At 34.1% G+C, this 12,197-nt stretch overlaps 1 protein-coding gene across 7 annotated transcripts in view; it reads left to right on the top strand.

The window, feature by feature from the left end:
- Window positions 1-12,197, top strand: part of FAM172A (family with sequence similarity 172 member A) — a 405,836-nt gene that overhangs the window by 21,299 nt on the left and 372,340 nt on the right. For all 7 annotated transcript variants that reach the window (XR_009054334.1, XM_057739283.1, XM_057739272.1 and 4 more), the window contains exon 2: window positions 10,629-10,752. Coding sequence is in view for 6 of the 7 variants with exons in the window: in XM_057739283.1 (XP_057595266.1) it covers window positions 10,647-10,752 (106 nt within the window). In the remaining variant the exon portion in view is untranslated. The remainder of the gene's footprint in view (window positions 1-10,628; window positions 10,753-12,197) is intronic.

Genomic DNA, 12,197 nt, shown 5'->3' on the forward strand with positions numbered 1-12,197 from the left:
CCTTCGCCCAGTGATATGTCAGTGTCACCGGTGTCGCATGAATCTGTTATGTGGGTCTGCTTTGGAGTTTTATTCTACTGGTCAACTTGCCTATTCTAGTACTAATGATGTATTGTCTTACTGTGATACCTGGTGAGGCAAGTCTTCCTATCGTGTTCTTTTTTAGGAGTGTCTCAGTTTTCTTTTATTATTATTATTTATTGGAGTATAGTTGCTTTACAATATTGTGTTAGTTTGTACTGTACAGCAAAGTGAATCAGCTATATGTATACATATATCCCCTTTTTTTGGATATCCTTCTCATTTAGGTCACCACAGAGCATTGAGCAGAGTTCCCTGTGCTTGTGTAGGTTCTCATTAGGTACCTATTTTATACATAGTATCAATAATGTATGTATGTCAATCTCCCAATTCATCCCACCCCATTCCCTTTCCCCTTTGGTATCCATATATTTGTTCTCTATACATTTGGCCAGTCTTCTTCCATATAATTTTTTGAACTTGGTTTCAGGATTTGTGGAAAAACCCTTGGGTTTGAGTGGAATTGTATTGAATCCATATATCAATTAGAGAAAGTCTGATACTTTCACAGTATTGAGTCCTTCTGTGCATGAATATGGTATATCCCTTCATGTATTTCAGTCTTCTTTATTGTCTGTTAGTAACATTTTATCATTTTCTGCACATAGTTTTAATGTCCCTTTTGTTAGATCTGTTCTTACTATGTAAGCTATTTTTTGCTGTTAAAAAAGATGTCTTTAAAAAAAAACTGTGCTTTATAACTGATTGTTGCTGGTATTTATAAACACACTTTGTTTTATATAAATTGCTTTAGTCATCTTGCTAAATTCTTTTTATTCCTAATATGTAGAGATTATTTTTTTATTTTTTAAAATCTTGTTTCTTGGTTTTGTTGTTTTAGATAATCATATCATCTGCAAAACCAAAAACTTTGTTTTCCTATTTTCAATCCTTATACATTTTTATTTATTTTTTCATATCTTCTTATACTGGCTAGACTCTCCAAAAAACTTTGAGTAGAAGTGGTAATAGTAAAGTGGTAATGATGGATATTCTTTCCTGGTAAGTGATTTTAAACGAGATCAGGCATGTTTAGGGTAGTATGGCTGTAGACTCCTGGTAAGTGATTTTAAAGAGAATGTTTTTAGTAATTTTCCATAGAGAATAATTTTACTGTAATTTTTTTTGAACCTCTCTATCACGTTAAGGACGTTGCTTCTTATTCCTAGTTTGCTATGACTTCTCTTCCAAAATTGAGTATTGAATTTTGTCAGATACTTTTCTGCAGCTTTGAAGTTATTATGATTTTCGTCCTTTATGTTAATTTAGTGAGTAGCAGTTGTAAATAAAGTAATGTTTTGTAATGTACTTTCTGAGTTTAGTCATTCTCAACAGGAGGGTCCCTCAGGAAGCTTAGCTATAATGTTTGAGGTAAAGTCTAGTTGTAAAATTCTTTACTCTCGTGATCGTAGGAAAGGATTCTACCACTCTGTGCTTATGTAGACAATAGTAATGAAAGCCATCTGGCATACTGTGTTTAAGCATAGGTCTAATAATATAAATGGCTTAACATTCCACACAGTGTCCTTGTGCTGACAACTTCAGTGCCACAGAGTTAACCTCCTGTAATTAATAGTGTGGCTAAGTGATGGTTGTTTTTGTGGGGGAGAAATATTTTGTAGAAGTCAGGAGTGTTCAAAGCTCTTTGTTTTTGGAATAAGAGAATTTTGCTGCCTCAAATCCTTTGTTACTTTAGTCAGGTTACAATATGAATTGTGTTTATTGTTTTCTGTATAAAGCAAATAACCACTGTAACTAATATGGTAGTTTAGAATGATGATTTGAAGTTTCACATTTCTAATTCTCTTTATTTAAGATTGGATGTTTATAGTATCACAGCAATAGAGAGCCTTCCCGAATCTTTCTGAGTTCATCACCTGTTGGTCTCAGAATGTGGTCATTTTTGAAATATGGTACAGACCTGAAATTCTAGAAAGTACTATCACCTCATAAAGAATTGGGAAAGTCTAGAAGCTAAAAAAGCGAAAAACCAAAAAACAAAAAAATCATTCATTCTGAAGGCACTTAACTGATAACATTCTCAGTTATTAACACATTTAGGTAAAGTCAGGTTTCACAGATATTTTCCCCTTAAATAAACAATAAGGAGTACACTATCAGTAGACACAGGACATGAGCAGTACTTAAATACCTATTTGCAGTACAATTGTGGTCTCCACAAAGCTTAATTTTGCCATTAAACTTTATTGCTGGTGTTATGAGTATAGCTTACTGGCTTAAGAGTAAATTACTTGATTATATGCTCAAGTTTTTCCTTCGTTTATTTTTCCCTATAGCATATGGTACATTTCTAACTTTGAAGTAAGTTAGTATTATGTGTGGGATCAGTTGCAATAATAATCAAAATAATAATAGTAATAATAATGATAATAATAATGCAATTATTACCAAATTTCAGTCCTTATTAGAAATTGGATAAAATTGGGATACTGTTAGGTGGTATGTGGCCAAAGAATTAACTAAATCATGACCAAAGTGAATAAGTGCTTCTGACTAGATTCTCATTGGAAAGTGTATGTAAGGGGTAGGGATAGGCCAGGGAGGCAAATTATCATTGACAGGGAATCGCCAGTGCACAGAACTAAAACAAACTAGACTAGAGCACTGTGATTTACAAAAACTTTATATATAATGTTGACCTTTTATACCTAGGGAATAATTTATTTGCCCCTAATGTCTAGATAGAGCAGGCCTAGATGGTTGCCAGCCTGGCTCTGGTGAAAGGAATGATAGGGACATTTGAAGAGAGAAGTTCTTTAATTAGTCTGCCTGAAGTCCACTTAACAATTTATTTTCATGGAAGGAAAAGAAGAATGAGTGAGATCATCAAGCCCTTTTGAGACTGTGCCTTGACCTTTGGCATGGTAGCTCTAAAGAAGAGATGGGAGAGAGAGAGCTACTTAACACACAGTGAGGAATACTGCTTCAATATAAACATATCTCTTTTGCAGTATAGGAATCATCACCTCAAAAAGAAACTAAGGACCTGCTGGCAGTCACTCCTCATTCTCTCCCCCACCCAAGTCCCCAAAACTAAGTACCTACTGGCAGTCACTCTTCATTCTCTCCCCCATGCCAAGTCCCCAAAACTTGTTTCAGTGGATTTGCTTGTTCTAGACATTTCATGTAAATGGAATCATACAATATGTGGTCTTTCTTTGACTTAGCATATTCTTAGCATTGTTCATGTTGTAGCATATGTCAGTACTTCGTTCTTTTTTGTAATTAGTGAGTAATATTCTGTTTTATGGATATATCACATTTTATGTATCCAGTCATCACTTGATAGACATTTAAGTTGTTTCTATTTTTTGGCAATTATGAATAATGCTTCTGTGAACATTTATGTGTAAGTTTTGGTGTGGACATGTGTTTTCATTTCTCTTAGGTATGTAGCTGGAAGTGGAATTGCTGGGTCTTTTGGTAAATCTATGTTTATTAACATTTTGAGGATCTGCCAAACTGTTTTCACAAGTGGCTGTACCAGTTTACATTCCTTCTAACAGTAGATGAGGTTTCCAATTTCTCCACATTCTCACCAGCATTTGTTTTTTTCTTTCTTGTTGATTACAGCCATGCCATGGGGTGTGAAGTGGTATCTTATTGTGGTTTTGATTTGCATTTTCCTAATGACTAATGAGGCTGAGCATACCTTTTTTGTGCTTTTTGGTCATTTGTTTATCTTCTTTGGAGAGATGTATATTCATATCCTTTGTCAGTTTAAAAAATTAGGTTAACATTTTATGTTGAGTTGCCAGTGTTCTTTATATATTCTGGATACATCTTGTCTCAGTATCAGAATTTTTTTTGTTTAATTTGCAGAAAAATCATTTAGAAAAGTACATTGCTGCAGCTTGGACTTGAGAAGCAGATGCTGAGACAAAATTTGGAGTGCAAGATGTTTATTAGATATCGACTCTTGTGAAAACAAGGAGGTCAATAGGATTAGTCAAAGGGAGAAGTTGAACTAAATGCAGGCATGACAAAACCTCGGCCAACCTGGCGGCAAGCTCTGGAGCAAGTAGTGCCTGTCAGGCTTCTCCAGCATCAGGCTGAAATGGCTGGGCCTTTATTTTCTTGCTTGATTGTCAGCTCCTGAGGGTCAGTCAACCTGGGAAAGGTGTGATCTTGAGTGAGGCAGTGCTCTCCATCTGAGGCTGACGCTGAAGTGGTGAACAGCTTGAGGTTGTTTGTTAACTGTACTCCCTGCTACTGAGCAGCAAGTTCCCCTTGAAGGGGCATGGCAGGGGTTGGCGGTGGGAGGCGGGGGTCACCTTCGTGTCTACCACATGCATATTATATTTTAAAATTTAGGTTGAAACTTGAATTCACAGAGATGATCAGAGATGCTAGTAAGAGTATGGAATGTGTAAATTTGATTCAGGTTTTGCAATATGTTATTACTGTTATTTCATAGTATTGGCTGCTTTAAAATATTATTAAGATAGTTTCTGCTTGGTCAATTTTGACCTGGAATTATGTACATTTATAATATTTGTTATATTTTATTGTTTATGTTTACCATAGAGTTAGAGTATCTTAAGTAGCTAATGACATTTAATTTGATCCCTATGAAAGATACTATTTGTTTGACATACTCTGTTTTTCTAAAATTTTTAGTACATCTCCTCTTTGAGAATTATTTTGTTCTCTGTCATAGCTCTGTTTCTGTCCCATATCATGAAAACGTCATAAAAGGCAACTTAAAGTATTATTTTTTTTGCAGGGCTTAAGCATTGAGAATTATCTAAAGAATTGTCTTAGCAGTGTTCAATTTCTTAGATTCAGTTTTAGCATTGTCTTGCAGATATTCTAAGGTTTTCATTCTAGCCTTGTTGAGTTGATGTCTTTTTGGTAGCCAGAAAGCATCATAAAACCTAACCAGATGGCTACCAAGTTGGAAACCTGTTAAAAAGACACAGTAGATTTTCTTCTAAAATCTTTGTATTTGATATTCTTTTACTTTTGACTCTTTCTTTTAGATGCTTGATTTACCAAAGCATTTTGAGGAATGATGGGAAGTAATTTTTTTTTAGTAGTTGTGTAACAAACTTGAGTAGTTTCAGTTTGTTTCCAGTTTAGGGATTACATTTTAATTGATTTATTAAAAATTTTTTATTATAGTACAGTTGATTTACAATATTGTGTTAGTTTCAGGTCTGCAGCAAGGTGATTCAGTTATATATATATTTTTAGATTATTTTCCATTAAAGATTATTACAAGATATTGAATATAGTTTCCAATGCTATACAGTAAATCCTTGTTGCTTATTTATTTTATGTATAGTAGTTTATATTTGTTAATCCCGTACTCCTAAATTTGTTTTCCATGTCTGTGAGTCTATTTCTGTTTTGTATACAGATTCATTTGTTTTATTTTTCAGATTCCACGTATAAGTGATACCATATAATATTTGTCTTTCTCTGTCTAACTTGCTTCACTAAGTATAATATTCTGTAGGTCCATCCATGTTGCTGCAAATGGCAATGTTTCATTCTTTTTTATGGCTGAGGAGTATTCCATTGTGATGGGGAGTAATTTTTATCAATCTTAATTCTGAATAGCAAAGCAAATAGACTGAAACAATTTTGGTGGACAGCTTTTGTCTATATATATGTAATTAACTTCCTCCAGCTTGCCTAAACTCCAAATTGTAATACTCCCCGATAATATAAATGAGTACATACTTGTGAAAACCTTTTGTAGGATAAAGAAACTGGAATTCTTTTCCTAGTTGAAGTTGAGTAGTTTGACTCTACCAGCCAGTTGTGGCAGCAACCTAATAAGATAATGGACGTGAAAGGGCTTGGTGACTTTGTAACATGTGCATTTAGGAGATAGTTGGAATAGTGTTCTTCTTTGGACACAACTTTAATCTGAATAAAGGTGGAACTCACATACTTGAACTTTTCCAGACATATATTTTAATAAGATTAGACAAGAATATAAACAAATTATATTAAAACTTAATTTAAATTCCATTATTATTATGTTCAGTATAGCCTTGGAAACTCAAGTAAACTCAACAAGTACTTATTATGAGAATTCATAATTCATCCAAATGATGTACATTGAAAATTTCTAATAACTGTAAGCTGGACTGAAAAGAATATCCTTTTTGGAATTTGAGCACGTAGTAATTGGAACCAAATTATTTCTAATGTTATGTGGATTATTAATATTTATAAAGGAATTTATAGTTTGCAAAATGTTTTTGTATACATTTTTTCATGTAATCTTCATAATCACCCTGTAAAGGGAAGTGCTCTTATTTTGTTTGTTATTCCTATTACTTAGGGTAAAGAAGTCGTGACTTTCTTAAGGTCACTCAGCCACTAGGTGGTAGAATTGAGGTTAAAAACATGAATTTCTCATCCCAAACCTACAGCATCACATTGCTTGAGAAGCTAAGGAATTACGTTAGGTGTGCTTGAATTGGAACAAGATATTCCTACTCTGAGCTAAACCTTGACCCATACATAGATTACATTCTCAATAGAAGTCACCGTTTTCTATGCACTAAGAGCCCTTGTTACCCTGGGCCTTGTCTTCCATGTCTGCTTCAGCCTGATGCCCTTATTCTTCTTTAGTGTCGTCCCCAGTGCCCATATGTCTGTATACACACTAACCCTCACTCTCCAAAACACACATTTTTCATACTATTGCCTCAGAGCGATAAACTGTCCAGAATTATTATGACCTAACCTTTGCTGATGAGGAACTTCTGAGTAACATGCATATTTTAACTGTAATTTGGGTAGATGTTTTGGTTCCTCGTAAATCTCTGGTACCAATTCATTTACTGTGTTTTTGATTGTAAGTGGGCTCTTGTGAGCTGGATTTCCAGAACCTGACTTAGCATATATTCTTTGAGACCAAACCAGCTCCAAGGGTCCCAGAGACTTAACCCAATTTTACTTATGCTGTGATATATTTTGAACTTTCATCATTCACAATGTGAGGTGGAAAGTTCTTCTGTTGCAAAATAATCTGTATCTAGGTCGTATTCAATACCTGCCTGAAAGCAAACATGCGGGAAACTAAGGCTTCTGTGTATCTTTGTGTACACTTTATAAGTGCTCATACCATATTTTGAACAAGCAGGGCAAATAAGAAATATTCTACTGTTTCATGTTTTGAAATGCTGCCTGGATAAAGATTACACATGACAAGTTATTTATAGCTTTATTTATACATAGTGGATTCTCTGTTGGAATCATAGAATGGAAGAAGATATGATAATTGCTTTGTGTAGTTCTTAGAATGAAATCACAAACTGAGATGTTTTGAATCTAGTTTGTACTGTAACCATTTCTAGGAAACCATATTTAAACAGCAGTGGTTATCGTGAAGTATACAACATGTCAACTGTGTCCCAGTTCACATCAGTAAAAACCTTCCACCACTTTATTCCCTATAACCTAACCTCCATCAGATAATACTAAATAAACTATGTCGAGTGCACGTATTAATATATATATATATCAAATGTATCAAACAGCTTGCTGGCTGCATTTGCAGTAGTGTTTATCTGTGGTTATGCAGGTTATAACTCTGAATTTTTATTAGGAAAACTAAATTGAGAATTTATAATGTTCCTGATTTAGTTTCACCAGCTGTGCCACAGCCAAGGAAAATAACTTGAGAAGGTAAAAATCTAACAGTGAATAAGAAAGCAAAAGGCAATTTGCTTTGTGCTTACCTTCTTTGTATCTGCTGCTATAAGGTTTAGGGTCAAAGCTGGTAATTAGTAGTTTCTTAACTTATAAATCATCACTTTCAGTGAATTGCAATGTGTATTTTGGGGTTGTCTTGTATAAAGTAAGCATAATGATTATTAATTGATATTTGATCTTGGGAGTCTTGAAAACGATTCTTTAAAATGTGAATTGTATTTCTTTTCTCTGTCTCTTACTCATTTATTTGTAAATCTGACAAATATCCATTGAGCTCCAAATGTATCAGACATTGTGCTAGGGACAGGCATGATACCTGTCCTCATGGAGATCAAAGTCTTAAAGGGAGAATGTATTATTAAACATTATAGAGCATTTAGAACTTTTTTCAAGTTTTATTGATATATAATTGACATGTAACATTATGTGCATTTAACGCATATAATGTGATGATTTGATTTATGTATATTTTGCAAAATGATTACCACAGTAAGGTTAGTTATCACCTCACATAGTTACCTTTTTTTTTTTTGTGGTGAGAACTTTTAAGATTTACTTTCTTAGCAACTTTCAGTATACAACACAGTATTGTTAACTGTAGTCACCGTGCTTTACATTAGATCCCCAGAATTTTAAAATGTGAATCTTGAGAATGACTCTAGCATGAAAACTATTTTATAATTTTGCTTTCAGTGAAACAATCACAATGAAATAATCATATACATTGTTCTGTTTAGAAATTAGACAATTTGAGACCAGTGAAAAATAACCTAACAGCTTATATTTAGGAATTGGCAGAGGGATGGAGTAAAAAAAAAAATGCAAGAAGTCTCTTGTTGATAGTTAATTTGGTTTTGGATTTGTCAGCAAAGAGCACTGTATGGAATTTCTCATTATGAACATTTCTATTTAATTTCTGCTACAGGATGGTATATAATAAAGAGTTGCTGGTGAAACTTGTACACAAACTTGTGGGACTTGACAGATAAAACTAATTCCTGAATGTAAATAGATAGCCCTTATAAATATTGCTCTTTTATAACAGTGTTGTAATGATCAGTCTGAGTGTCATATATTTTATTTGTGGCAATTCGGCAGTTTGATATGGTCACTAGAGAGTAAGCCCCACCTGGGCTGTGACCACGTTTTACTCACCATTGGGCTCTGGTGTCTTGCACATTGCCCACCCTGTAGACAAAAATATGTGTCTTGAAGAAATATAGACATATTTCATCCATGTAGAATTTACAGAGTTTTGAGTTACCTATTCACAGAAGAAAAATAACAGCTACTTCCATGCTAAGTGAAAATGCTTTCCCAGTCAAAAATAGTCTCATATTCTAGTTATTCCTAGGTTAGGAAACCTCACATTCTTTAGAAGCAGTAATACCGCTAGCAGTAGCAATGATCGGCTGTATACACTTTCTACAATATTAATTCTCAACCACTATTATTTGAGCTACACTTTATAAATGAGAAATTGAAGATTTTTGGGTATGAAGTGACTTGTCCCTGGCCACAGAACTGTTACTACGTGGTGAAGCTAGGATACATTTACAACATTTAAAACACATAAACCAACATATGTTGGACACTTAATTACGCATCAGGCACTATACTAAATGTTTTACATTTAACCTCACTGTAACACCATGAGGGAGGCATGATTATCATTTCCATTTCACATATGTGGGAAATGAGGCATAGAGAAATTAAATAATTTGTCAAGAACACATGGCTAGTTAGTGATAGAGCCAGAGGGCCCTTCCTCTTACACTGCCCCACCTACAGGTAGAATTGAGATAAGGGCAGCACTGACTTATGACCCTGGGACCATTCATAGTTTAAAAATGTTATTCTAAGTATTATTATTAAGTATTTTCTGCTGTACTCTGTTAATTATAAAAATGCCTCTGTTTTTAAAGATAATTGTACATATAGTTCTGAGTGGAAACCGAAGTTTGCTTTTTGGGTAGTAAGTAAATCAATCAGAGGAATATTTATTCTTGTTTATTGCAGTTTTTATGTAATTTCCTTAACAGTTATGGATTGACTATTTTAATTTAATTTTTTTCCATTGTGTGTGTTGCATTTTTTTCTTTTAAACTTTAGGAATAGTGTTTTTTCCCCTGTTTGTGGGCACCCTGGGAGAAACTCACTATTTATAGTTCAAATGTCTTCCCTTTGGCCAAAGCAGAGCAGAATTATATTTTAATAAATCGTAACTTTATGATTGTTTACTGGAGTGCCATTTATAGAGTATGGCTTCCAGACATTGAATTTGACATAGTTTCTTTTTTAAAAGGGCTAATTTTTTCCCCCTCAAGTTGTATTTTGAATTACACTAGAGGTAATTTATGGCTACTTTATGTATTTTTCTCCTTCCGCCTGTCTGCATGTCCCAGGAAGAAAATATTCTGACCTTGTACATGAGATATGTTTACAGTTTATTTTAAAAGAAATTTCAAGTTTTTGAAACCACCTGGAGATATTTTTAAAAACATTAGATGAGAGGGAACTACACCTAAATAGTAAGTTTAGCTGAATTCAGTTCAACAGCATTAGGTATGTGTGTGTATAAAGTATTTTGCTTGTTGGTATGAGACACATCAATGTGATAAGAAGTTGATACCTCTGTCCTGGGGCTTGTAATCTGTTAGCTGACCCAGACAGATAGATAAATAACTATAATGCAAGGCAGCCTATGATAAGTACTGTGGTACAGGCATCAACAAAGTGCAGTGGGAAATCAGAATAGAGAGATTAATCCCACCTGGGAGGATCTAGCACATTCTCATGGAGTAGGTAGGATTGAGTAGAGCTTAATTTATTGCTTTCATTCATTCTAGACTGTCTTCTGAAGATTGATGTCTATTTCCTTGAGCTCTTTAATTTTGTTGCCAATTTGGATAAGCATGGCACAAATCCAGCAGGGAGGTCCAGATGAAAAAGAAAAGACAACAGCACTCAAAGGTACATACTTAATTTGCTTTTTTCAGGATATTTTCATTGTGCCTAATGAAAAGTATAGGACTATTTAGGTGACTACATTCATTTCAATTCTAAAATAAGAATATCAGTACCTAATCTATTTGTAATTTTTTGTATCCCTCACAGTGACTACCTCAGTGTCTGAGATAGTATGTACTCAGTAAATAAATCATAAAATCATGTGATTTTACAGCTGCAAGTATTCTTAATGCTTTTCTTATTCAAGGTCATGTATTTAATGGTAAAACCAACACTAGAAGTTTCTTTAAGTCAAGACTAGTGCCCTTACTATATTCCTGTTGTTCGAAATGTCATACTAGGTTAGGATAATGATCCTGTATGCTGTCTTTGAGGCATTAGCACTAGGGATATTTTATGAGATTAAGAAAAATTAGATTAAGAAAAGTGTGGGAAAACCAGGTTGTGGTAGTGATGGTGGAAAGCAAGAGTTAGGTTTTAGACATATTAAATATTAAACAGAGATGCCAGTTAAACATCAAGCTGGAGAGGTTGAGTGTGGAAATTTTGGGAGAGCACTTGGGTTGGAGGTAAAAGTTTTAGGAATCATTAGCATAGAGGTAATTAAAATTGAAAGTTATGGTCCTAATTGAGATCACCAGGGATATCACTGTAGCCAGAAGGAGAAAGGTCTGAAGATAGAACTGTGGGGCATCTTGACCTAGGGTCAGGAAAATTTAAAAGAACGAGCAAAAGAGGCTTAAAATGAATTTCTAGTTAGATAGGCTGAGAACTAGGAGCAAGAGAGAGATCCTGAACACTTAGTGAAGAAAATAGGAATAATTAATTTATTCATGATTATAAACCAGGTTAGATGAGGACTGAAAATTTACTCTTGGATTTGACATTGTGGCGGTTATTCGTGGTCTTCACAGAGAGTTTTTTCAGTGAATTGACAGAAATGAAAGTCATATTAGAAAACTTCAATACAGAATGGGAAGAGAGAAATTGGAGGCAATTACAGACAACTCTATAAAAGGTTTTGTTGCATGTATGTATGCTGCTGAGAATGACCAGCACACTCAGAGTAATGGTTTAATTTAGGAAAGAGGATAGAAAAGTGTGTTTTTCCATCTAAATAGACTTGCTGGGTTTCCACTTAGATAGCTTTTGTGCATCTTCAACCTTATTTGATAATGGGAAAATTTGATCTCTCAAGTTTTGGTTCCAATTTATACTTCCAATAGCAGTATGTAATAGATTAGGTTGGTCTTCTGGATTGTAGAGGTAGTACAGTGACATTAAAAGAGAATGGACAGAGTCTAAATATAGAACTATCTATCTAGATTCAAACTCAGGTTTTCCCACCTACCATGAAACAAATTGCTTAACTTCTCTAAATCTTTTTCTTCATTGGTATAATAGGAATACAACCGCTTAGCATACATGAGCTTGTCATGATTAATGAG

Source organism: Hippopotamus amphibius, chromosome 1 (genome assembly GCF_030028045.1).
Source record: "Hippopotamus amphibius kiboko isolate mHipAmp2 chromosome 1, mHipAmp2.hap2, whole genome shotgun sequence".
In the NCBI taxonomy this organism is placed as follows: domain Eukaryota; kingdom Metazoa; phylum Chordata; class Mammalia; order Artiodactyla; family Hippopotamidae; genus Hippopotamus; species Hippopotamus amphibius.